Source organism: Sinocyclocheilus rhinocerous, unplaced genomic scaffold (assembly GCF_001515625.1).
Source record: "Sinocyclocheilus rhinocerous isolate Xijiao unplaced genomic scaffold, SAMN03320098_v1.1 scaffold8, whole genome shotgun sequence".
Lineage (NCBI taxonomy): Eukaryota > Metazoa > Chordata > Actinopteri > Cypriniformes > Cyprinidae > Sinocyclocheilus > Sinocyclocheilus rhinocerous.
This window is the reverse complement of record NW_015666800.1, coordinates 2,607,760-2,634,464: the sequence shown is the minus strand read 5'-3', so window position 1 is coordinate 2,634,464 and position 26,705 is coordinate 2,607,760. Positions and strand designations below refer to the sequence as shown.

At 36.1% G+C, this 26,705-nt stretch overlaps 1 protein-coding gene across 1 annotated transcript in view; it reads right to left on the bottom strand.

Annotated features, from left to right (window-relative positions):
- The window catches only part of LOC107733123 (Usher syndrome 2A (autosomal recessive, mild)), a 209,374-nt gene that overhangs the window by 134,880 nt on the left and 47,789 nt on the right, over positions 1-26,705 (bottom strand). The window contains 9 exon segments of the mRNA XM_016544622.1: positions 2,788-2,918; positions 7,444-7,674; positions 13,068-13,212; positions 14,937-15,106; positions 16,506-16,784; positions 19,572-20,069; positions 22,270-22,428; positions 23,789-23,952; positions 25,957-26,140. Coding sequence (XP_016400108.1) covers positions 2,788-2,918; positions 7,444-7,674; positions 13,068-13,212; positions 14,937-15,106; positions 16,506-16,784; positions 19,572-20,069; positions 22,270-22,428; positions 23,789-23,952; positions 25,957-26,140 — 1,961 coding nt within the window.

The following is a 26,705-nucleotide window of genomic DNA, read 5'->3' as shown; positions in this document are numbered from 1 at the left end:
CCCAAACCATCAGTCACAGCATTCATCAATTTTAAGAAAACATTGCAGCAATGCTAGAGGATATTTACACCACAAATCATCTACTTGCATAAATTAATTGCTAATTGCACTCATGAATTATCAATTAGGTCTGGTTTCAAGGGATGTTTTTTAGATAAACATACAAATACTGAGATATGCTTAAAGAAATGGCTCAGCCAATACTGAAATTCTGTTTTCATTTATTCACCCTCATGTCTTTTGTCCTTCATTTCTTTCTTCCATGGAGCACTAAAAGAGACATTCTGAAGGATGCACTGGTCGTTTTCTAACTTGTAAGTGCAAAGAATTTGGCCCTAAACCTGCCTTAACCACTATGACTGATTCATTGAGACCACGAGTTGAACTCAAGAATCCGTTCATGAGCAAATCAGTCAGACCAATTTTGTGTCATTTAAACTATTCTATTAAAGTGGTTTTCAACCTTTTAAAACTCAAGGACCAACACATTGTCCAACACATTTTTTTAAAGCTCCCCCATATAAGCCAAGATATTTTCTTTAGTTTTTCTGATGTAATTTTGAGAATGCTGCTTGTTTTTATTTATTTATGTATTTATTACCAATTTTCATCATTTGTTTCTTCTTCTTCCTATTATTATTATTATTGTTTTATTTTTAGCATTTTCTAACTTTTTATTTTTAATCCCCATTTTTTTTCATAATTTTAAGTCATCCTGTGGCCCCCTTGGAAATTTGCTGATAACCCTCAGTGGGCCCCAGAACCCCTGCTTTAAAATGATAAAATTCACAACTTCAAAGAATATAAACAATTAAGAAACAGAAATGATTCAGTCAATAATTGTGAAGATACTGAAAATTCTCCCTTGAACTATAAAAACTAATGGTCAATGGAAAACAGTGAGCATGGCACAAAGAATTTACGCACTAACACCGCAAAGAGTTCATTAAAGATCTGTTCCACAACAGTCCTATGGAAGCTGCTATAGGTTTTGGTGATGTAGGGTGTTCCATTAACATAGTGAGCAGCGTACTCTTGCTTAATAGCCCTTGAGTTTGTTTAAGATGAAATGGCCGCTGTCCATGCTACTAATGCAACTAATCATGCCCATGGGCTTTTGAGAGACCTTCTCTCCTCACTGTGCCTGGAAACCACTCATCACTCGCTTATATCTGAGAGACTCCGATAAGGAGACATTGGGAAAAAACAGCATCATTTGTGACAGCCTTTACAGGAACTAAATACGCTTTCATGAGACAGTGTTTCATAAAATGCTCATTAATTTCATCATTAGAAAGAGTGTGTGGGGAAGCATACCAGTTCCCTGTGTCACGCTCAATTAGCATCCCATGGTGCTAATCCCATTAGAATTGTTGAATTCGTTAATGGGGGAACTAATGGGCATGCTATCAGGGGACATTAATTGGGCATGACACCACTTTTAGTTATAATTATCAAACTACCCCGACAAAATGTGTTTACGAATGCAAAACCGGCAATATTCAGCAATGGCACTTATTGGTGGGGAGAGTTTCTCGGTGGTCTCCTGGACACTAATATGAAATCATCTTTCATGATTGCTTTCATCATCAGAGCAATAGGCTCAACCCTGCATGCTAGTGCTGCAGTGTGCATAATTAGCATGCTATTGCTATTCCCACCCAATGTCTGCGGGTAACAAGTTAATTGGTCTCAAACACTCTTTTAGCTGAAGTTTTTTTGAACAGAAGAACTTGATACTTCATCCATCAAAATGCACAAATTTCTGTCTAAAGCAGGTAGATATAAAAATTCTGGCCGATACGATAAGTTGTTCATTATTTTTTATGTTATTGGATGGGTACATCAATACTGCAGTATTGATATATTGATACTCACACGCTACTTATAGCAGTATAACAGTATAAAAGTATAACAGTTTCCACAAAAAGCAACTTATTTGGTATCAATGCCTTTAAAAAATATCAATATTAAAATTACATTAAAATGTGGGTTTCTGCATCACTTTAAAATGTTTTCAGTATTTTGTTTAATGATTGTGCCCAAACACCATTGACATATTTAGCTGAGCTGTGTCAAGTGACTGTGAGAAGCTTGACATGAAGAAAATGGCATAAAATAAACATACTCTTATTTTATTATTACTTAATCAGGGGATTTTTTTTACACCTATTGGTACAAACATTTTTTATTTAATTGTGTTCATTTTTGCTTTGTAATAAATTTGTTAATAATGGCCAGTATTTATCATGTAGATGTGATGATCTTTTTTCTTTCTTTCTTTCTTTTTTTTTTTAAATACCCATTTAAGAAATTACTAGAATTTGTTTCAGTATTGTTACAATTGTAACAGAAAGAATCAGTATCATATTGAAGTTTGGTACAGTCAATCCCTAATTAATACCAAAAAATAAATGTCAATATTAAATTTAAATTAAACATTAAAAACTAAAATCAGTCATTGTAAATGCTACAATGTACGACAACACTACAATGTACTGTGCAGTATGAAAAAAGACTACATTTATCAGTGATAATACATTTTTAGAGTCTTTAAACATTGACTGAAAATGTAATCTAAATATAAAACGTGAACATGAGCATGCACTATTAAATATTCAATATCGACTGATATCGTTAAATGAAATCGCTAATGTCAGCCGATAAATAATACGGTACTGATATATAATACATGCCTGATGTAGAGGTTGGGATCTATTACATTTGAAGGTTTGAAGCCTTTTTGTAGCATAAACAAACACACAGCGGTTCATGACCATGATGTACCTGAGGGTCAAAGAGGAAGTATGGACGGCCGTTGCGTATTTGCAGAGCGACATACTCCTCCTGTTCTCCAGGGGAAACTGCAAACAGCAATAGTCCCTCCTCGACGTGTGTCCGGAAACTCAGCTGCAGGCCTAAAGAGACAGTCAATGCATGTTGCATATTAATCGACTGTTTTAATCGACAAAATACTATACAGAAAACATTATAAAGCTGCATGAAAGCATGTCAAAATGCATGAACACAGCAACAATTACATGTATAAGAATGTAAGAGCAAATGACAAGATAAAAATGCCCGGAAGTGTGAGAAACTGAGCTCTAAGGTGCCAGTGTGAATGTGTATGAGTGTGTAACGCCTGTGAGAACAAAACATTGAGTGGTGCCTGGTCCCGCAGTGCCCGAGCAGATCTACCCTCTAAAGACTTTATCCTACCAAAAAAAAAAAAGAAAAAAAAAATCCCCCCGAACTGTTCTTAGTAAAACCTTCCACCATCTGACCTAAAATCAGACATACAAAAACACCTTTGAAGTGATATCCCTCTTCAATATAAGTTCATTAATATGTTGAGGACTGTGACTACAAACCCACTCAAATACAGACTGCTTAGATGAAAAAGATTCCACTTAATCTATCTTTAAATCTCCAGTGGATTGAAGAGGTTGTAAGTCTGGTTGACCTCATGCAGAGCAGCAAGATGTTTCTTCAAGCTTCAGATATATAAAACTGATACAGGGATTATACCATCTGAATACCAACCCTACAGGACTGACTCTATATGCTGGATTCAACTGATAAAACTATTATATATTACATTATATAGGACACTAAAAATCGACGCGTTTCAGAAAGGCGGGGCATAGAGGAGAAACAATAATGTACAGTATGTGGAAAATAATGTGTTTTTTGAACCTTAAACCGCATAAACACATTTCATTACACCAAATACACAAAATACTGTTCTTTTTAGCAGCATCATATGACCCCTTTAAAGTGACAATAGACATAATATAATGTTGCAAAAGATGTCTACTTCAAATAAATGCATATTCTTTGCATTTTCCATTCATCAAAGAATCCTGAAAAAAGTATAACAGTTTCCACAAAAATATTTATAGCAGAGCTGTTTTCGTCATTTAGACCGTTTTTGGCATTTATAATAATATTGATAACAATGTTTCTTGATCACCAAATAAGCATATTAAAACTACTTCTGAAGGATCATGTGAAGGATCATGCTTTGCCCCCCCACGGACATCCCTGTGCCCCCCCTCCGGACCGAGGGGGACGACTGGACTTTAGTTTCACGTGTATATATGTGTGTGTATGTGTGTGTATATACATCCATGCATACATACATATAAAACGAATGTGTGCCAAAAGTCACATAAAATGTGAATATATACATGTATATATAGTGTTATAAGTGTGGTGGGTAGATATACGTTATTTATATACTGTACATACCTTATATTGCCTAAAATAAGAATGTACTTATTTTAAAACCCTCATTAAAAATGTATTTGAAATGTGAATGTCTGAATTATTATGCTATTTTTATTCAATCACATATTTACCATGTCAAATGTATGGTTGACTTTATCATGGGGATAGAGCACCTTAATCCAGCCCTTAAGAAGGTATTCTGTAAAGAACACAGAGATCTTGTCTCATGTTGATCAGACAGTCTCAGTCCTACAGAGGGTGGTGGGGGAGAACCTGGATCAGAAGTTGTAGGTTCAGCAGAGCAGATCTCTCTGGGGTGATCAGCTATTTTTTGACAAGTGCTTCACATCCATCAGAACGTCTGGTCCATTATAGGAGAGGGAACGTGGAGGCTAAAGGGACATCTGTGGGATTTGAGATCCCAGTGGAGCAGCGTGGTGCTGTACGCACTGACAGGCCTGTCCAGAAAAGCCGTGGTCAGAGGTCTCTCAGGCGCAGGGCCGGTCTGAGTGAGCTGATGAGCAATGAGATTCACCTCTGTGGGTCTCAAGACTACCGCTAAGACATGGGAAAGATGTGAAGCACTTTTACATGAGGACTGCATCAGCACTTTAGGACACAGTGCTCAGGGTAATGCACCCACCAAATATGAAGAGAGACTTATATATATATAGGGGGCTGTGCAAATAATCAAATACGATTTTCATGCGCATCTCGACAGTAAAGCCGGTTCTGTGATTAGTAGTAAATCTCCAGCACGTGCGTTCAGATGGAGCGGCATTTACTACACAGAGCCGTAGATCACTAACAAGTAACTAATATCGCATTCATAATCGGCAATGAATCGCCTACGATTTTGAACGCGATATTGCGTAGCTTGTCAGTGAACTACGGCTCTGTGTAGTAAATGCCGCTCCATCTGAATGCACGTGCTGGAGCTTTACTACTAATCACAGAACTGGCTTTACTGACGAGATGCGCATGAAAATCGCATTCGATTATTTGCACAGCCATATATATATTTACACACATACATATACAGTAACATTATTCCAAATTCTACGTTTATTAAATCATTTTAATCAGAACTACCACATTTTGCTATAAGTTTGATTGCATCATATAATAATTGCTGTTAACAGTGTTCATCGTCTGTTTGATTACGTCTTTAATTGATTTTTCCGTACATTTCTGCCATATGTACATTGACTGACAGTCACCACTGACAAGCTACCACTAAATATTGTAGAAACTTTGCTGTAAAGTTGCTTTGCAATGATTTGTATTGTGAAAAGCGCTGTACAAATAAACTTGAATTGAATTGAATTTTGTTTGAACAATTTAAAAAAAAAATATGAAGCAAGGATATATTTGGCAGTTGGTGGATAATGGGAATTGATGGCAAACATGTTTATCCCAAAATATTTTTCTCTGTCAAAAAACATCATATCAGCTATAAGTAAAACAAACAGGGCTATTTGGATTTAATCTGCTTAGTACATAACCTGAATAACTTCAGTCATGTTAGTATTATTGCGGCATTAATCACGTTGCTGCATATTAATGAGTTTTCAGGAAATGCTAATTACTGTCATAGATTCTGCAGCACCCCATTAAATATACAAATTACAGAATTAAAGAGCCAGAGCTTTTCATGATTAATCTTTAAATGGGGAAAAACGAATGATGTCTGTACAAAGTTTCCATTTACTTTCCACTGACTGAAGCCGTTTGACAATCAATCAAATTAATTAAGGAAAATAATTTGTATCATTTAACATTTTGTGCTACAATAGCATGTAGTCTTTGAAAATTGCTTCATTCTCATGTATTACTACCTCCCATTTTGGGAAACTGTACATCTATTCACTGCCAATGGAGATATGAAAATAGACTGACTTGAAAAGAAAGAAAGAAAAGTGAAATATATGAATACTACAGACAATGGGCAAACGAGACAAGCCTGAAATACAATATATTACAAATAAAATAAAATAAAATAAAATGAGACATTAGATCAAATGTTCTGATAGGATTTTCACGGTTACTTTAACGCACACACATTTTACATAAACCGAAAAAAAGAACACGACTGCTGCTATATTTCAGTGACGATCAAAACTCAAGTCAATTCACCTCAACTATATTGCATTTTTAATCTCATTTTTACTTTGATTTGTTGGGACTTGCATCCTTTAACAAAGTCATTTCAAGCACAAGATTAGATGACCATTGATTTTGCTTAATTTATTGCTTTGGCTACATTTCAATAATATACAAAGTATTTGTCCCTGAGCATGCTATTTGTTCATCGCTTTCTGCTGTTGTCATTATGCCTCATTTCAGCCATTGAGCTTTTCAGTCCGATTTATCCAGTTCTCGAAGTTCAATAAAACAAGCAGCTTATTTTCAACAGGGAAATCTTTGTGTTTTGGGGTAGTGCATCACAGAAATCAACAACACAAACATTTCAGCTGTTTAGTACCTGCATTTAAAATAAAATCAGATGAACTAAAGGTGTGGAAAGTGTAAAAAGCAAAGTCGGCTAAAAGGGTGTTGTCGTTCTGGTTTGTTCTTTGAGTTTACAAAAAAATCTAAATATTGAGAAAATCGCCTTTAAATTGTCCAAATGAAGCTCTTAGCAATGCATATTACTAATCAAAAATTACGTTTTGATGTATTTACGGTAGGAAATTTACAAAATATCTTCATGGAACATGATCTTTTGACCCATACAATGTATTTTTGGTTATTGCTACAAATATACCCCAGCGACTTAAGACTGGTTTTGTGGTCCAGGGTCACATATGATTCCACATTACAATGGACACGCATACATGTGATTGTACTCTATTTGTCGCTGGAAGTCTTATGTTGCATCATTAGTGTAGCAATCAACAGTTATTGAATGATTTTCTGTCAGCTGATCATATTCAATAATACTTTTTAAGTTCAACAACAATTAATGTATTATTTGACAATAATTTCCAAATCACATCAACTAAAATTTTCACATTTAACTTTGTTTACACCCACTTTTCACAATCCAATCAATCCCCAATAGATAAAATTGTCCCATCTGACTTTTTTTTCCTGAGTGAATATCTGAATTCTCCTGAAAATACACATTATGTAAATAAAATGGGTACTGATCTGCATTTCACAATCAATCATGCATTTTGATGCACATAGAGCATCGATGAGACCCCGTACCTGTGAAGTCAGTGTTGACAGGCAAAGTGGAGCTGGGAAATCTGAAGTAGCCATTCCCTGTGAAGCGTCTCCCCCTTATAACCTGACCCTGGGTGTCAGACAAAGACACATCCGTCCGCTCCACATGGTACAGAGGTGGAGGCCCATTGAGCTCGGCCGGGGCATCCCAGGAAACCTTCATCACAGTCATATTCAGCGGTCTTAATGTAGGGGCGCTTAGACCTGCCGGGGCTATCATAACAGAAAAGAGGAAAGGATGGAGAGATATGAGAATGAAAAAAAGAGATGTGCATTTATAGTCATCGCTCAGTTTCATGCATGCTGCTGTAATGATCTAATGGGGCTCTCATGTAGGCTGAGAGGAGGTAAATTACCTCGGCCTGACACATCCTCTGTGCATTTAGCCCACTCTGCCTGTCAGGCCGTCCACACCAGCAGTGCTAATAAAAACCCTCCATTGGGAATGGACGTGTTGTCTTCCAAGGCCCATCACGGCACACAAGTCATAAATTACACTCAATCAATAGCACTTGAGTCTATATAATTGAAACTCTGATATCATTTCAAATCCCTCCCGCTGATTTAATAGGATTTGTGTGAAGTCTCGCTGGACATTTATCATTTTTTGCCTTAAAACATAAGGCGGTAAAAATGAAGTGTGACTGACGTGGCTTCATGTGCCCTTAAGTACTACAAAGGAAGTGATTATTCATGAAGAGTCTGCAGGTGGTGGAAACTCATTAAGGGACAGTTCACCCAAAAATGAAAATTCTGTCATCATTTACAGAAGCAGCAATTTGTGAATGAATTGTTCCTTTAGTAGCATCTTTTTAATGAATCAATTGTTCCAGTTCAGGAAACTGGTCGTAATATTTAAAAAAGTCCAGGATATTCTTCAAAAAAATTATATAAAAGATAGCCACAAAGGTTTGGAATGACATGAGGGCGAGTAAATGATAACAGAATTTTCATTATTGAGTTTTTAATATTTTTCCAGTAAAACTCTGAACAAAAACATTTTTTTCTTAGTGTATTATAGGCAAAATTAAAACAACAGTAGCGCAGCATGGTTAAGCAATTCATCTTTTTCAAACCAGCGCATTTAATGTTTTGACATGGCTCACGGGCTCAGCAAAAAGGTTAATATTGTCTTCATCATATTAATGACTAAGTCAAAGAAAGACATGTCTAGCACCAATTACAGCCTGGCCTGAGTGTTTTCTGTATTTATACAACCTGACGTTTTCCATGGAACTATAATACTTATTTCTGTAACAGGAAAAGTATTGATTTATGCATAATTGTCTAACCCTCTCAGCTGGAGGGGAATATATGCACACAATATTTCGAGTCAATGCAATGTGTACAGGCGGGATACACTTGTTCTGCTTGTCTTTATGGATGTAATATACATAAAACATTACCATCAACTCTTGATTAGCTGTTCACATTTCAACAAGATCAATAATGGCAGTATGCTTCCTTTTTAAAATGATACAGGCTCATGTCCTCATCAGAGAGGGCATGTGCGCTCAAAAGAGAATTATGGTTCCTTTTACATAGAAAGAAGCTTTTTGGAGGAATTATGAATATTTGTTGAACATTTTTGAGCAGTATAATGTAAAATAAAACCAGTCAGTTATATATATATATATATATATATATATATATATGCGCATATATGCATACACACACTGTATATTCAAAAAGAAAAGTTATTTTATATTGTAATAATATTTCATAATATTACTGTTTATAACCATTGGTTATAAAAAAAACTTACAAAGCCCACACTTTTGAATGGTAGTGTACATGAGAAAATAAGAAAATTCTCTTAAAATGAATCTGGCATCTGACAGAGCTATAAATTGTGGATTTTATGCATTTGAACCAATCACGGCAGCTTACCAAACAACAATTAAATGGATTGTGTACAATGATTTTGAATAGTTACTCTCTTGCTATGCATGCAGAAATGTCTTTGATCTGCGTCACATTCTGCCTGGTTGTTTAATGTAATTTTCATTGATTATATGGAACCAAAACCTTGACCGCAACCAGGAGCAAAATATCAAATATTGAAATATTGAGATCTTTCCGGTCTGTTCAATGAAAACTGACATTGCAGTGCATATTAGTAAGGATAAATCAAAAACAATTAAATATTGCCTTAAAGAATGTGAATTAAAAGACAAATCTGACTCAAAGTTCAAATTATTGGAAACAAATGGTTTATTTCCACTACTGTGTTCTATAGCTATGAGAAACATTAATCTACAGTTTAACCATTCTGCTATGAAGATATTGACTCAGTGATTCTGTTTTTTTATTTTTTTTCCTGACATGGTGTTATATCTTTCGTTTGGATGTTATAAGTTGCACTGAGTAAATACAGCTAGATAAAACTGCTGTCCATCTTCATTTCAGGCTGCAAAGCAACAAAATGTGATTATTTTAAAGGGGGGTGATGCTTTTCTATACTCACTGTATAAATAACTTAAGTGTCTCCGTTCATTTCAGTGGTGTGCTATTTAAAGCAATTTGATGTCATTCCACTCAGAGAAAGCAGATGCTGACTTCTCAGTTTGAACAGATGGTAATTCTGTCTAATAGTGCATTGATGTAATAGTGATGTGCATTGTGTATACAGACAGTCATAAAACTGAGGTAAGGCTCAAATAAATTGCAATCATCAACATTAAATCCTGGCAGAGAAGTGGGTGAAAACAAGGCTTGAGGGAGACATAGTCTTGAGTGGTCCAGACAACAGGTTGTGCTGGGTTAGTCAGCGTGCTGTTTGTTCAGACATACAGGAGGTGTGTAAGGGTGTTAAGAGCAGCTTGTGTGGGAGCAGAATTTTAATGAATTGGAGACACTGCAAATTCATCTTAAGTGGTTGTAAAATGAGCTTTCATATGAAAAATAAAGAAAAAAGCAACACAATTGTATTAAAACACACACACACACACAATGAAACGGAAGCACAAGTCCACTCAAACATCAAAAAAATCTAAGCAAATATTAGTTTATGTTCTTAAGTATAACAACCGATACCCTATGCTGACAAAAAATCCTTCAGTAATAACCCTATAAACAGAAGCAAAGCATTAAAAAGTCTCCTACCATATGGAAGAGCCGATGACATCGGCAGCTCCATCGGCTGCAGCATATTGAGCTGACCATATGTTACAGCGGCGCTGCAAGCCTGACTGATTCATGCCCATCACATTCCACTGTATCAATTAAAGGCCCTTGAAGGCTGCATGATTTGTGCCTCTGTTATTAAACCCTGCTAATTCATCCTACTTACATATTCCTTATAAATCTCCGGGAGTGTGCGGTGATTCATGGCAATCGGGGAGAGCGCTACGGCACATTTTTCTCCTTGTAATTAACAGTAAATTGTTTTTACTGCCGCACAATGAATTTCTCGGCTTGGGCCACAAATGAAGTAGTAAGAAACAGAGAGAAGAATCCTGACTGAGGGGTTGGTTTAACTCATTAAGTCATCACGTGAGCCGATGTGTTAATGGCAAAATAAAGGCAAAGGGAAACAACTGAAGTGGGAAATGAGGCTGGACATTGTCAGGAAGTACACTGCCTTCCTGTACAATTAAGAAAAGGACAAATCTGCAAAGGCTAAGCTGAGAATACATATCCAGGGTAAGACGAGCCAGTTTCATGTATTCTACAAATACGTAGTATAACACGAGGGTTTTTAACTGCCTAATACAAGATTTTGCCTAATGTTTAATCTATGTGTTATGCTGGAGGATCACACACATCTACTATTTATGCATTTACAAAATTGTCAATTTTCACATTCAGTTTATATCACTTATAATTGCTAAACATATGCAGTTCACTGTAATACTGATAAGTGTTTGATCTTAATAACTGTTTTTAAACAATGTATTTTGTACACTTTTGTTACTGTGCAAAATCTGGATCCTCAAAACAACACAAAAAATTGAAAATGGAAAAATATTTTTTTTTTATATACGAGTAAAAAAATAATAGTCACTATATAAAAGGTGGCAGCAAGAGTGAGAAAAAAAAGAGCGTGTGTGAGAGAGAGAGAGAGAGAGACAGACAGAGAGAAAGAAGAAAAGCCTGATAAAAAATAAAATGGTGTTCTTGATGACACACTTTCAGAAATTGCGCAAGGAACGAACCTTCCTTCCTCTGACTGCTTGACTGTTCAAAATTCATCAATTTTAAAGTAAGAAAATAATAGAGATAACCTGAGAGTGAATCTAAAATATCTTTAGTTTGTATTCCTTTGAGATAAAAGACTTCCTCTCTCAATTGAGAGCAGGGCAGACCATATGTGCTCCAGTTCACCGATGGGTTTACATACACAATTAAAGGTGGTCTGTCCCGGCCTTCACTGAGGAAAACCTATTCAACAAACTGACTATGAGCAATGACAGACACTTTCCATTAAAGGCACTTCATTAATATTAACATAAGAATTAACACCTATTCAGATTTTTCTCCTTTCAACGACAACATATATCAGAGTGCTCAACGCGTAATTGGATGTTGAGTGCTCACACACGCATGTGTGTGTATTCCATTATAAACCGTGAATTTTAACAGCTGGGATTGGTTATTATAGTTTGGATTGGATCTTGTATCAGGGATGATGCAGCATCGCTGGAAGAAAATTTTATGAATAAATAAGAGCGAAGTAAATCCGCAGCAAAGATTCAGAATGTAGACCTGTGATAAAAACTTAAAGAGCAGGTCATATGGGTTTTTGAAAAATATCTCTTTTGCAGTTTATAACGTAACTATCCTTAAATGAAAACAATCTGCAAAGTTGTTAATCAAAAAAGTGCATGATACATAAAGATATTGTCTCTCAAAAGAGAGAGTCGATTCTGAATTTGCTTAACGAGTCGTCATATTTTCGAATCTTTTGCCTGTTACTAGTATACGTCACTGGGTAACACATTTGCATAATCCCCGCCTGCCCACGAGTCTGACCTGCCCACAAACACTTCCTCTAGTTAGTGTGTTTACATCATGTTGAGAAGACGCTGTGTTCAAGGATACCACAGAAATACAATTTGAACCTTTTGTTGTGTGTGCGCATGTAATTTTTCCAAGGACTGCTTCTCTAATCTTGGCTTTTATCTTCGTTGGCTTCTAATCTTCTTAATTTGGACTAACAAGCTCTCCAAAGCACAACCTGTAAGTACGATTGATATGTTATGTGTACATTTTCAGTTGAGTGCTCAAAATATCAAGTTTTTGTGATGTATACCTAGTGCAGCTTTAGATTTCCAGGTAAAGCACGATATTAAGGACTCCTCTCTGTGCCAATCACAACAGGCTTGGCCAGCTGACCAATCACAGCAGAATAGGCTAATGGAAGGGAGGGGTTTGCTCCGAACTTGCTTGGAACGAATCGTTTCGAAATCATTGGCAAATTACTCTAATATTAAATGTATATTCTGAGAAAATTACGATGTTTTCCGACCTTAGATGCATTTAAACCTGTTGTAGGGGACTCCAACACAATATTAGGACACTTTAAAATACCATATGACCTGCTCTTTAACATCAAAGGCTGCTTGTATGGTACACTGGATGTAGATTATAGGGATAGTACTGACCGGAAGGCAGAGTTCGGCTTGATGCAGGTGGACTGCTCACGCAGCCCTGTCTGTTGCACACAGTTACAGTAAAACTGTACTCCTCATAGGCCTTCAGTCCTCCTGCCGTGTAACTCCGCTCCTGTGCTGATCCACTGTACAGCACCTAAAACATACAAACACACATACAACACTGAGTACAGTTTAAAATAGATATAGAAAAGAGAAATAGATATAGATAAACACAGCACTAACATTTGCAAGCACACAATTACACACCTAAAAATGACCTTTTCAGAAAAGTCAGATCCAAGGTCTATTTGTTCTAACATTTCAACCATGGTGCTCACATGGACACTGCAAGACTAGAATATAGTTACACTAGAAGATAGTAATAAAACCTGCCCTGTGAAAAAAAAAGTATTCTGTTAAATTTAAGGTAAAAAAAAAAAAACAGGCAGCTGTGATTGCCAGAAATTCATCATAAAACACTGTGACTGTGATACTGTGATATTTTATGCAATAAAGATGAACTAAAGGACTAAAAATGTGATACAAACACCTTAACGTACATTACTGATAACAAAATTATTTATACAAAATATGATCATATGTGATGCATCAAGCAGTTTTACGGTTTTACACCATAAATTATTTTGTCATTCATAGTTTCACTTCCAAAAAACTAAATATTTGACAATATTTTACAGTAGAATTACATATAATGTGATGTTAAATGATTTACAATTTTACAAATTCTGACTTTAGCATTTTCATAGCATTTTTCCATTAAAAATTACAATCTTTTTTTACAGTTTAGCTATTTATTAAAAATTAAAAGGACATACTTTTGAGTGGTGATGTACATGCATTGGTGAATATACTGTTTGAATCTTTTCACTGAAATGTAATCATCACAATGAACTATAACATACCATTTGAAACAACAATTTGCTAAATAAATCGGTTTTCCCAATTGTTCATGGTAAAGAGAGGAACAATCTAGGAAAGCATGTTTGATTATTTCCTCATATTGCTCAGCTGTATAATAAGGCAGATGGCAGAATAATACAATGTGAAAAAACAGCAATGTAGCATTTAGAAAAGATGTTTTGAAAACAGCATACTCAGTAAGTACATGCAATAATTCAGCAACTGATCATACCAATGGGAGTTCTTACAACCGCTCATAAGAAGTAGACATGTATACATGCACTGCACAGATCACACCTTCGGAGCTTTCAATACCTGCCTGACCTGACATATTTATTAAAAACGTTCATATCTGCAGGTTATTGATTGAAAACATCATCAATGCTAACATACACTTATCAAACTAATTAAAATCTATGATAATGAAATCCAATTAAAAAGAGGATTGTTCAGGGAAAGTAATCTCAAAAAACATCCTTGAAACATTTGCCACGAAGGCAGGAAAGGTGATCCTGATATGGAAAACAGTGCTTTAAATACAGACTAACATGTGGGAGACGGCACTACTTTAACCTTTAAAGGTCTGCTACCCGAACGAAGAAAAAAAACAAAACAAAGATTCACATGAGTAATAGAGGAGACCTTTTTGGACAGTTCAGCCCACGCCACATGCATACTGGGACACAAGGCACAAGTTATGAAAATATAAATCTGGACAAAAATGAAGGTTACTGGGGACAAAAAAATACCTTTTTTTAATTTCAGTGGAAACATCAATGAAAGTGAGAAAAAAAGTTGAAAAACTGGAGCAATAGGAAGTGTTCTGTGTGATGCATGAAGCAAAGAACAAGACAATATAGCTACAGAAGCTTCAAAGCTGTGTGCCAACACATCTGAATATTCTGGCAGTGGCCCTTTTCTATCAAGAAAAAAAGTTGAATGTGCTGAAATGGATACCTGTGTTACTATAGGTGGAGCGTATGGGTTGGACATTTGTTCTTGGTGAAGGTTGACTCTGTACTCAGTCACTTCGCCCCTGACGTCTTTGTCCTGTGGCATTTCCCAGCTCACTCTGAGTGAGGACGAGGACACAGGGGACACGTGAGGAGGGGGCATGTACTCGGGCACTGTGGAGCAGCACAAATAATTCATCAAAACAACAAAACCTTTTCTTAATCAGCATTTTTGTCTCGTTATCCAGCAAATGAATGTACTTGAGATGAAAATGTAATTTATGTAGAGAATACTGCAATTAGGTTCCTTAATTTAGTTTTTTTTTTTTTTACTACTTTAAGCATAAACCTAACAAGAAGTAACAAACAAATAAATAATAATAATAATCTGCTTGTTAAGTCTGACGTCACGCGTCACCGCTTCCGGTTCCAAACGATCTATCAGATACCACAAGAAAGAAGAAATGTATATGTGTCACGATGTGGGTAGATGAGGCCCACAGCGATGGGGTAATCCAAAAGGTGAGTCTTTAATTATCAATCCAAGAGTGAAATACAGAATAACAGAGGCGATAAACACCACAACGTAACTTTAAAGCAAGACAAAGGAACTGAGGAAAACACAGGGTATATAAACACATGGAACGTGATTAGGCAAAACTGAAACAGGTGGAGAACTCAATCAAGACAGGTGAACAGAATAAACGACGATTAACTAAATGAGGATGTATATATATATATATATATATATATATAAAATGGAAAATACTGATAAAATATTATTCAATTTTTTCCATTTGGGATAAAAGCATAATTTATCAATTTTAATTTCTTTATTTCTTAACACTGACAAACTGATTCCGCTCTACACAGCTCTACACTGACTTATTTCAAACAGCTGTTGGGTTGTCCTCTTAACACAACTTTTGACAAGTGAAACCAGCAAACTCAAGTGCATTTTGTCAAACAAAAACATGGCGAGAAATAAAAATAGTAAAGTACACCTCCCTCCAAGCGTCAAAATATAGAGAGGAAGTTGACAGAAACACTAAATAGAACTTCAGCTGTCTTCTCTTTAAATAAAATAGAAAGCCTGGATGAGCTCCTTCCTGTGAAGCACTTGAAAATTTATCCCACATAAACAATCCCTCACATGTTTATGCTAATTCCCAGTTTCCGTTTTTCAGGAACTGTCATTCTACGCTGTAACACTAGCCACCGATTCTTTGTCTGCTTAATAAGCATCTCCTCAAAATCAATTCTCCAGGGCTCCCATCTAAATAAAGACCGAAGATACAGGATTTTCTCTGCGGAATGGAGCCGCGTTTGTGGCCTATGAAATGCAATACTTGTTTATTTCAAATTGTTTTGAGTGTTGTTCAAGATAATTTGTTTCATAATCTCTTTGGATATAAAACAAAATGAAAAGATCCAACCAAACCAAAGGGATTTTAAAATTTAATACAAAGTTTCATATCATTTTATAGTTATGATCACCATAGTTTGTAAAAAAAAACAAAAAACAACAACTTTAAATGGCTTTCTTTGATGGTACTAAGTGTGTTCGACTGACCTCCTTCTGCAGTTCGCCCCGTGGCCCACTCTGACAGGGTACTGCCAGCCATGTTAACTGTGAGCACTCTGAAGTGGTAGGTGGAAAAGGATTCTAGATTGGACACAACCGTACTGCTCTCAGGCGGGGTTAGAGCATTCTCATTGGCCGAGCTCAACGACCGCCGCAGGTTCTGCCAGCCACTACTGAGGAAAACCCTTTGCTCTGGACCGTAACTGGTGGCGTTTCTCTGCGACTCATTCTGCAGCTGCATAAAAAGCTCATACCTGATAATTATGCCTGGAGAGAGAAAGAAAGAGAGATGAAACACAATTCCTTATTAAGCCTCATACAGAAGCAGATGATATTGAGATGTAAGACTGGCCATTGACAATACACAATTACAGCTGCTGCATGAAATTATGTAGAAAAGAGAGGCAGACAGATAGAATCAGATAGACACAATTAAACGGAGAGGAAATTCATTGAGAGTATCCTCTAAGGGCACTTTATAATGGTCCATGTTAATGAGCTAATTTGGCAAAAAGCATGATAACTGGCATTAAAAGTCATTGATATACAGAGGGCTATTTTGCGACGCTTTCAATGGCGCGAGGCACAATCCATAATTGTATGCAGCAATCAACTGTTTTAAATGTGAAATGTTTCTTTGCGGCATGCAATCCCATCAGTTTATATTGCGAAATGAAGCATGGGCTGAGCCTTAATCAAGCCTCTTGGTTGTAGATTAAAGTTCGTAAGGAATTAATTTTCATCCCGTCTGAGATCAAATGGCATCTCTATAATAGTATTTCTCATTATTGTAATGATGTTGCTGGAGACGGCTAAAAAGGAAGCTACAGCAGAATGGAAGAGCATTTAAGAATCACTATTAAATAAAATCATGTCTAACAATATTACTACTCCCTCTAAATAATAAAGGAGAGTAAAATTTGGGGACTGATCTGAATATTTAAATGAAAAAGACAACGTTACTTTCAACAAGTTAAATGTCCTAGTACAGTATCAGCGCGGGGTTAGAAGGTCAAAAGCTGATTATTTTAATTCAAGGTCTGGTGGAAGACAAAAACTGATACAAAATGGAAAAAAATACCACAAAATATGTAAAAATCAGGGGTAGCGATTAGAGCCCTGCACGGGCCTCAAATATAGGCCCTAGCCCGGCCCTGGCCCGAGACGCTCAGGCCCTAGCCCGGCCCTTGTCCGACAGCTTATCAGAATTACCAGCCCGAGCCCGTCTTTTTTTCCCCCTTCTCCCAAAACAGCTTACTACTTTTTCCGCTATTAAAATAGTTCAGTTTTGTATGTAATGTCAAAGTGATTATATTTCATTTCGTTTTTTTTTATTAAGTTAATTTAGAAAAATGTTTGGAGCACTTTTTTGTTCGTTAAATGTAAGTTTTTGTTTTTTTAAATAACGACCAAGCGGCCAGCGGCAGACAGCAAGTTGATCATAGCCTATGTTTGATCAATTTAGCCTTCTCAAATCATCACGACTTGCCTAAAATAAAATCTATAGATATAAAACAGTTCAAGCATATCACAATGTTAGTTTAAATGTTTAACCTATATAAATGTGCACTATTAGACGCATATCTAATCGTTTGTGCGGAGAGCTAAAGCGCTTTCAGGACATGGAGGCGCCGGCACAATCACTTGCATTGGAAACAACTTAAAATGTGCTGTAATTTTTGCTCATAAAGGTAAGAGTAATATATCACTCGGAACTGTAAAGGGTCTACTTTTATTTGTGTGCACATACAATATCAACAAAACGTTGTGCTTTTATAAGATAAAGGATACAGGATGCGCTCTCTGCAATTTCGGCCAGGAGCGCTTCACAATGATGAACCGAAACTCACCGAATACTTGCCTCATAGACTTGCTAAATATATCTATAGAAAGCTTTAAATTACTACTTTAAAACTAAATAATAAAAAAAAAAAACACAAACTCTTTTTACGGATTTTATAAAATCCGTAAATATGCATTTCTCTCTAAAGGCGCGTCCATTGAGGAGATGGCGTGTCAGGATCATCTTTGCGACACAGACTCAAAAAACACTCATTTATTAATAAATAATTCAAATATCTTCTTACTATTTCCCCCCCGACACATTCATGGTTACTTTTGCTGGGGCTCTGCGACACGCTTTAGCCTATTGCGTGCGTTTTTTGCTGTCATGTGCAAAGATATGTTTAGATTCTACACTGCACTTGACCAATTGACTCACTGTTTGCCGTGGTAATCAAATCAAAACAAAATGCAGCTTTTCCCGAAGCACTGAACTAGTAACTCCCCACGCTCCAACTTCTCTCTGATGCTCTGCATGGTCAACTGTCACCTGTATGCTAATTTGTGCATATATGCGTTGCGTATTGCATAGGCATGTATAATATTTATAATATAATCAATAAAACAATATTTCATACAGTAGTGTGCTCTGCGCGTATATGGGCACAATAAAAGGAGTTAAGCTAAATGAGCCCGAGTCCGACCCGAGCCCGATCTGTAAAAAAACAAATGGCCCGAGCCCGGCCCGAATGGACTCAGCGGGACCCGACGGGCTTGCAGACCTCTTCTAGTAGCGATTACAACAAGAACATATACCCTATGAATATTTGAAACAGTTTGGATATTCCAGAGGTTCTCAACCAGGAGGCGGGGGTCTCCTGGCAGGATGACTTAAAATGATTTAATTAAAATGTAAAAAAAAAAACATACATCAAAATTAGGTGTAAATTTAATATTTATCTCTTTTTTCTATTTTCGCCTCAAAAACTATTGTTTTATTAAAGTACAAACTGTTCTTCTGGGATCAAAAATAATTGTAAATAATTTATTTAATATATTGACTATTTCCGGTTTCAAAAAAGTTTGTTGTTTGTCGTGATTACAGCAGCACATACCGAAATATTTAGAATATTATCATAGCTTACATGAGGGGCCCACAGATATTGTGTTAGATTTCATTATCTTTTTTCAAAGTGTCCCTGTCAAAAATCATCTAAAATAGTAAAAAATGCTATAAAAAAAATAATAATAATAATACAAATTTGTCAATACCATTAGGTAACACTGGCGGTTTCCAGTCCACTTGGAGTTGAGAGGACCCTATGGTTGTGATTGTGGGTGCAGGCTGCTGCTGAGGAGGTATCTGAGCGGTAAGTATGATCAGACTCTCGCTACGAGCGCAGCCTCCGTTAGTGCAAGCCTGCAGACTGAAGTTGTATCCAGTGAAGGGTTGCAGCTCCTCAGCGGTAGCCTCTGTTTGAAGTCCTGTGTAGTGGATCCTCTCTTCTCCGGTCAGATCCTGTATCGAGTTCAGGGTATAGCTGTCCACTGGACCAGTGGTGTTCAAATGCTCTGTCCAGTTAAAGGAGGCGCTGGTGGGCTTGGCTCGACCCACAAGGGTTAATTGGAGTTCCTCTTTCTCAGGTACAGCAGACAGGGTGCGTAAGCTGACCATGGCGCTGCTGGTGTTAGCACGGATATTGCTAGTGATGAGCTGGTAAGAATATGCTGTGTAAGGAGACAAATCAGCATCTGTGTAATGCATAGTTCCTGTATGAGAAAGAGAACATCAAAGCTATCAAACGAATTGTGGTACTGATGACAATATGTTAATTGTCAATTCATTAACAATAATGTTCAAAATTTGGGGGTAAGATTAAAAAATATATATTTTATGCTCACCAAAGTTGCATTTATTTGATAAAAAATACAGTAAAAACATTAATATTGTGAAATATTATTATAATTTTAAAAACCTGTTTTCTATTTAATGTTTTGAATGCAATTAATTCTCACTGTAATATGCTGAGTTGATGCTCACGAAACATTTCTTTTTATTATCAATGTTGAAAAAAGTTGCTGCTTAATATTTTGTGGAAACTGTGATACTTTTTTTCCCAGGATACTTTGATGAATACTTCAAACAAACAGCAATTATTTGTAATAGAAATTTTCTGTAATGTTATAAATGTCTGTACTCTCACTTTTGAATTTAATGCATATTTGCTGAATATTAATTTTATATTAATTTTAATTTAAACCACAACCACAACAGTATTGTATATGAGTGTTCACCAAAAAAAAAGAAACATTAATTTAAAAAAATCACTTTTTAATGCACATGTGCCATGTTCTTAGAAATGTACTCTTTGTATTTATGTTTATTATTGTAGTTTTGAAAAACTTTCATACGTTTATTTTTTTCAAGTTTCAATTTAATGACATTTTTTAAAACGTCATGAGGTGTCATCAAGTAATAAGTAATAAAATATTTTTCCCACACTTTGAATGTGAGTGGACACATTTTAGTCATAATTTCTAAATATTTATAATTTTTTTTAAACAAATATCATTCATAATTAATAAAAATCATTATGTTTTTGGGGAGTCGCACCACTTGACATTTTTCAACTTGAACTAATCTTTCCTTCTCACAAAAAAGTCAAATTAACACAGTAATGAGGGTCTGCAGGAGTCGTTTCCATGATATAATTTCTTCTATCACTATTATTGTGTCACAGTTGTTTAGGACATCATTGTTTATGACATCATAGTAGGCCTGGGCGGTATCGATATTTATCGACGGTACACCTCCTTCGATATCGATAGAAAAATTGTTCGATATAGCGCACGATATAGGCACGTACTATGAGTGACGCAGACAGCTCACACAAACAGTAACACATGCTGAAATGAGTGCTGTGCCTGCCTGTGATGAGGAGATTGTAAATAAAGTATTAATATTAGTCAAATTTAAAATAAACATTTGCATTTGAACGTTAGGTGTGCATCAGGGAGCGTCATCAGTGGCGCGCGAGATGCGGTGATGATGTAAGACTTTGATGACGTTGTTGCATTTTAATGTTTTGTTAGTCTAGCTCTAGCCCACGAGACGCGCCGCTGCTGCGTTCATTCAAAATATTAGAGAAATATAGAAGCTCAATGCGGAGAAGATCTTGAATGGGTTAAAACCGAAACCAAGCCATTCACACAGAACGCATATTCAGCGCATTTTTTAGACGGACAAATATGACTGCTGCACTCGCGTCTCAGCGAAGAGATGTATAGAAAGCCATGCAAAGTTAAAACAGTTTAAACTTTTAGAAAACACGTCACGAATTTGTGGACGTTTATTCCTTTTCACTGCGTATCATATGTTTTTAAATGCAGTCTGTGTGAATGGCGCATCGGCTCTTTGGATTAAGCAATGCATAAATACATGATGCTGTTTTGTTCATAATTGTTTATGCAATTTACGAAATTATATTTGATTTTTATGAGTTAATTTAGATGTAATGCACGTTTTAATAGTTACTTGCTTGCGTTGACAATTTAAATGCGCTGCATTATTTTGCTTATTGTGCCCTCCTGTGGCCTCGGGAGACAATTAGACCTATACAATAAAGACCTATTTAATCTGCATATAAAACATTAGAAATGAGATATTTGTTTAATTTTTATTGTGTTTGATTGTTAAAACAAAAAACATTTGTTGTTTGTCTCAATAAATTGTGTTAATTATAAATACAGTGGTTAAATGAAAACATTTTTTTTCTATTGCTTTTTGTTTTAAAAAAGGTTATAAAAAATGTCGATAATTATCGATACCGAACGATATGAAACATTATATAGTTGATAAATATTTTAGCTATATCGCCCAGCCCTACATCATAGTATCATTTAATTCCAGAACACAATCATATTTTATATACTCAGACAAAGATATTATGGAAGCACCATAAACACTAACCGAATGGGTGCTGGCTGTGGCTGATGTGGATGATCTCTGAATCTCGAAGCAGTGTGTACATCAGTTCATTGCTGTTGGGGGAGTCAGGGGCTCTCCAGCTCAACTCTATAGCCGTGGAGTTCAGAACCTGGCTGAGAGGAGGAGGCTGCTGTTGGGGATCTGAACAGGAGTGGGAGAGTGTAAGCCGAGACATATTGGTGATAAATCTGCATTGTGAAACAGAATTACACAAGGTTAAAGCACCAAAGCTGCTAGCTAACAGGGAAAATGGACTATGAATATACTAGAGCAACAATCATTTGTTACATGTAAAAAATGCTAACTTAATAAAAACACTGTACTGGAGGGGCACATTAGGGCTTTAAGGGTCTCCATGAAGTTAAGTGCCACATGCTCTAAACACACACAGACCAATAAACAGGTCACCTTACAGTATACATGCTGAATGTTTATAATGTAGAAATGCAACTGAACCCAGGAATGGCATAAGATCATGAGAGAGATATACATCTATATTAAATTTAAATGTTCAGCTAAAACATAAGGATGCAACATGATTAAATTTGAGTGTCAGCTCCTGGGCAAGTATTTTGAATAAAGTATGTAATAAATTCCACAGTCCAGCGTAAATACCACAGCAATTGAGTGACGGCAGTGAGTTCTGACCTTAGGTATGCCTCTCTTGCACTAAACTTACAATGCAATTTGACTATATTGGGGAAATCTGCATTTAAATTACAGTCACTACAATAAAGAAACTCTGTGATGTGATCTATAAGAGGCATTTTCCTGTTTTTGAGCCAAATAAAGCATTCAAATAAAGCTCCTCAAAATTATATGATTTGATATTTCTTTTCTATGTTAAAATATTTCCTACTGAAACCGAAGGCTGGGATACATCAAAGGGCTTGTCCTTTTATTAGCTGATAGCCTTTCATTTATGCCAAATTTTGATATCGTGGGATCAGGCTGATCATGATGAAATAAATACATTTACATTATACTTACATTTAGTCATTTAGCAGACGCGTTTATCCAAAGTGACTTACAAATGAGGACAATAGAAGCAATCAAAACCAACAAAAGGGCAATAATATGTAAATATATGTTATTTAATATTGAAAAGTATCAATAAAAATAGTTTAGTGTTATTTAAATGTATCATTATGCTTAGCGCAGTATTGTGCTGTTAGCTTTGCAACATGCTAAAGTAAAACAATTTAAATTAGTTGTGAATTATATATATGCATACATATATACAGTATATACTGTGTATATATATATATATATATATATATATACACACACACTCACACAAACATAAACAATATTTTTTTTTTCATCATTTTTTTTCGTTATTTGCTTAATAAAAAAAAAAATAATTTATAAAAATAAAAATAATACTTAAACTCAAAATTTAAATGAAATATGAAATGCCGTAATAAAAATAAATGCTAATTCAAAATATATAAAATAACGCTGCTATTAATACATATTTAAAGTATATATTGATTCAGACCTTTACTGCAGCCCAAGTAGTTGTTTGGATCCATGTGACTGGCTCCCTCCACACAGATGTCACATTTATCTCCAGTCACATACGGCTTGCACAGACACTGCCCCGTCTGGGGGTGGCATGTGCCATTGAATCCCCCGACAGGATCACATCCACAAGGCTTACACCTAGACACATGGAGATCACAAGAGACACAAAAACCATTTCATAAGATAAAAAAACAGTATCACTTCTTGTGACATTGTCCATGTCAGTAGAGGAAATGAAATCAGGTAATTAACCAAAAGTAACAAGTCCAGTTCTATTTACAAAAAACTGTGACCCTTTCTTACTGGCTAAGATACGAAGGGTTGCAAAAAGTGAATGTGTGCGTGTTAGTGCGTGTATTACTGTGAGGGAAAATTTAGCACTTTGACTAAATGGAGGCATTCACAGATGCACCTGTCAGTGACACTTTTGAGAGGGGTGTAGGGGATGGAGGAGGAAAGGCCCTGAGGGGCCAGCAGCGGGTGATGTGGGGGCCAAGCGCCTGACACCCTCAAAAGCAGCTGATAAAAGCCACAGACTCTTAATGAGCTGAAAATTTGTTGTCAACTAGAGGGGCGTTTTGGGCTAAGCCATCCGTTTCCCAATGTGGTTCGACCTTGACTCCTCGGAAGGAGACAGTGAACTTTTTTTTTCTCTTCGTCATGCAAAAACGAAGCCAATTGTGGTATCAAATTCTGTGATCAGTACCAATATTGCTAAGTTCCACATGCTTACATTCTCCATATTTGAAATAATCCAATAGCTTGCAGCTATCAAAAGAAATGACTCCAGATTGCGCCTCGATGTTTGTCTAGAACAAGTGTTGCAAATAGAGCTGGAAAGTTTGCAGACAAGGAATTAAGCAAGTTTGACTAGCAACAGAAAAAAAAAAACAGTGACCAGATATAAATATGACCTACACTTCTGTAAAATAAAACTAGCTTTCTTCCCCCAAGGTTAAATGATTAGCCAAGCACCACTTTCCATGTAGCCTATGCCTGTCATTTGCTGTGATGGCAAATCTTCCCTAACTATATTGTGGGTTTTTAACTACCTCTATTAGGTGGTCCGTAGCGAACAACCCAATATAAGAAAACAAAATAAGATGCATCGTCTTATTGATTCCGGGGCAGACAAATGAGTTTATAATATTTAGATAAATAAATCTTTATTGTGTAGGATCTCCTGATGCAGTTCAAGCTTCCCCTCTAATCAGTTTAAATAGTTCATTTTTCATCCTTACCGGGTGAACGAGTGCAGCTGGATGGATTGTGTATGCAGTGATCTGTCACGACTCATATGGATTAACAATTTGTGATGTCCGGTAGCACTGTTGTTGATGCATTGAAAACACGCGCTCATGCTATTTGCATCTCACCAGCCAACAATTAATGTTCTCCCTGCCTACTGTGCATCTCAACATCATATTTTTTATTTTGAGGGGGGAAATGCTTAAAAGGTAAACGATGGTTGATACGGGAAGCGTTGACGATGTCCCCCACTGTTCCTTTTACTCACCCAGCGTGGCTGGAGTAGTTAAATATCTCCTGCAAGCCTTCAGGAAGGTCATTCAATGAGACTTCAACCAAACCAAGACTTAAATATAAAAATCATCAAAAGAAAATCTGCCATGTGTAGGAAAGGGGAAAAAAAATAGAAAAGAAAAATAATTTTCCAATCCACTGACTCCTGAGAATGCCAAGTTTTCCATTCCCAACTTAGGCCATATGTTCAAGCTGGGGAGCTGCTTTGGAGTATATCATTAAGACAGCTAACATATGATGTATTTACAACCTAATTGATGTATCCAACAAATCAACTATGCAGAGAGTATTAAAATGCAGCCTCGTTTAGAGGCGGGAGACTTTAATGGCTAATTTGACCTTTGCTGGCTCTGTCTGAACCCGTGGGCCAGTAAGCAGCTAACTGGCTCAAATCGCTATGAAAAGTGATGTGCATGATTTTCTAAATGGGCTTTATTCACTACTAGTGTTCAGTCTCGGTGATGGGAGGGAGGTCTGGAGTAATTTTCGACTGTGATTTATACTGTTCTTTTTTACTTGATATATCTTGCTGCATGGTAATAAATGAAAACGTCTTTCTCGAACATGACCGAGATAAAGGTGTTGGACCATGGCACTGACCTGCCAACACTTGGGTTAAAGCCAAAGAAGAGATCCTGGCACTGGTCGCATCTGCGACCGGTCAGTGATGGGTGAGCACACACACACTGCCCTGAGTGGGCAGCACACACCTGCCCCACCGCTCCAACCGAGTGACATTCACACACTTCACACTCGCTGAACCCCACCTCAGACAGGAAGAAACCTGCAATGACATATGATGCGCAGAAACACAAACAGACTCATTATGCATTTTATCGTGAGCTCTCTCATTTACTTCCTCATTTGCTATCACCACAATAAATAAAGTAAAATAAAATAAAATAAATAAAACCCCTAAGAAAAATAAGTACTTTAGCATACATTTAAAAAGTATTATTATGGAAATAACATACTTTAAAAGAATATACTTAAATGTGAACTGAATGCAATGTTTATGGACACTTAATTTTATATTATTTGCAATTAAAAGAAAATGTATTTTCGTTTAAATATATATTATATGCAATTAGTTGAACCAACCTAAATAAGACTTAAGTACATCTTAGTATGTAATTTCAAAATTACTTTGTCTTGAAATATACACTTTGTGCATGTCATGTATTTGTAATTACACATTTGTAATGATGAATTTGTAATTTAATTCTTAAATTGTAAAATTGTAGTTATTCAAAACAATTAAGTGCACTTAAAAAAAAACTCACCCACATGCTGTTCCAAACCTGTATCACTTACTTTCCTCTATGGAAATATCTATCTATCTATCTATA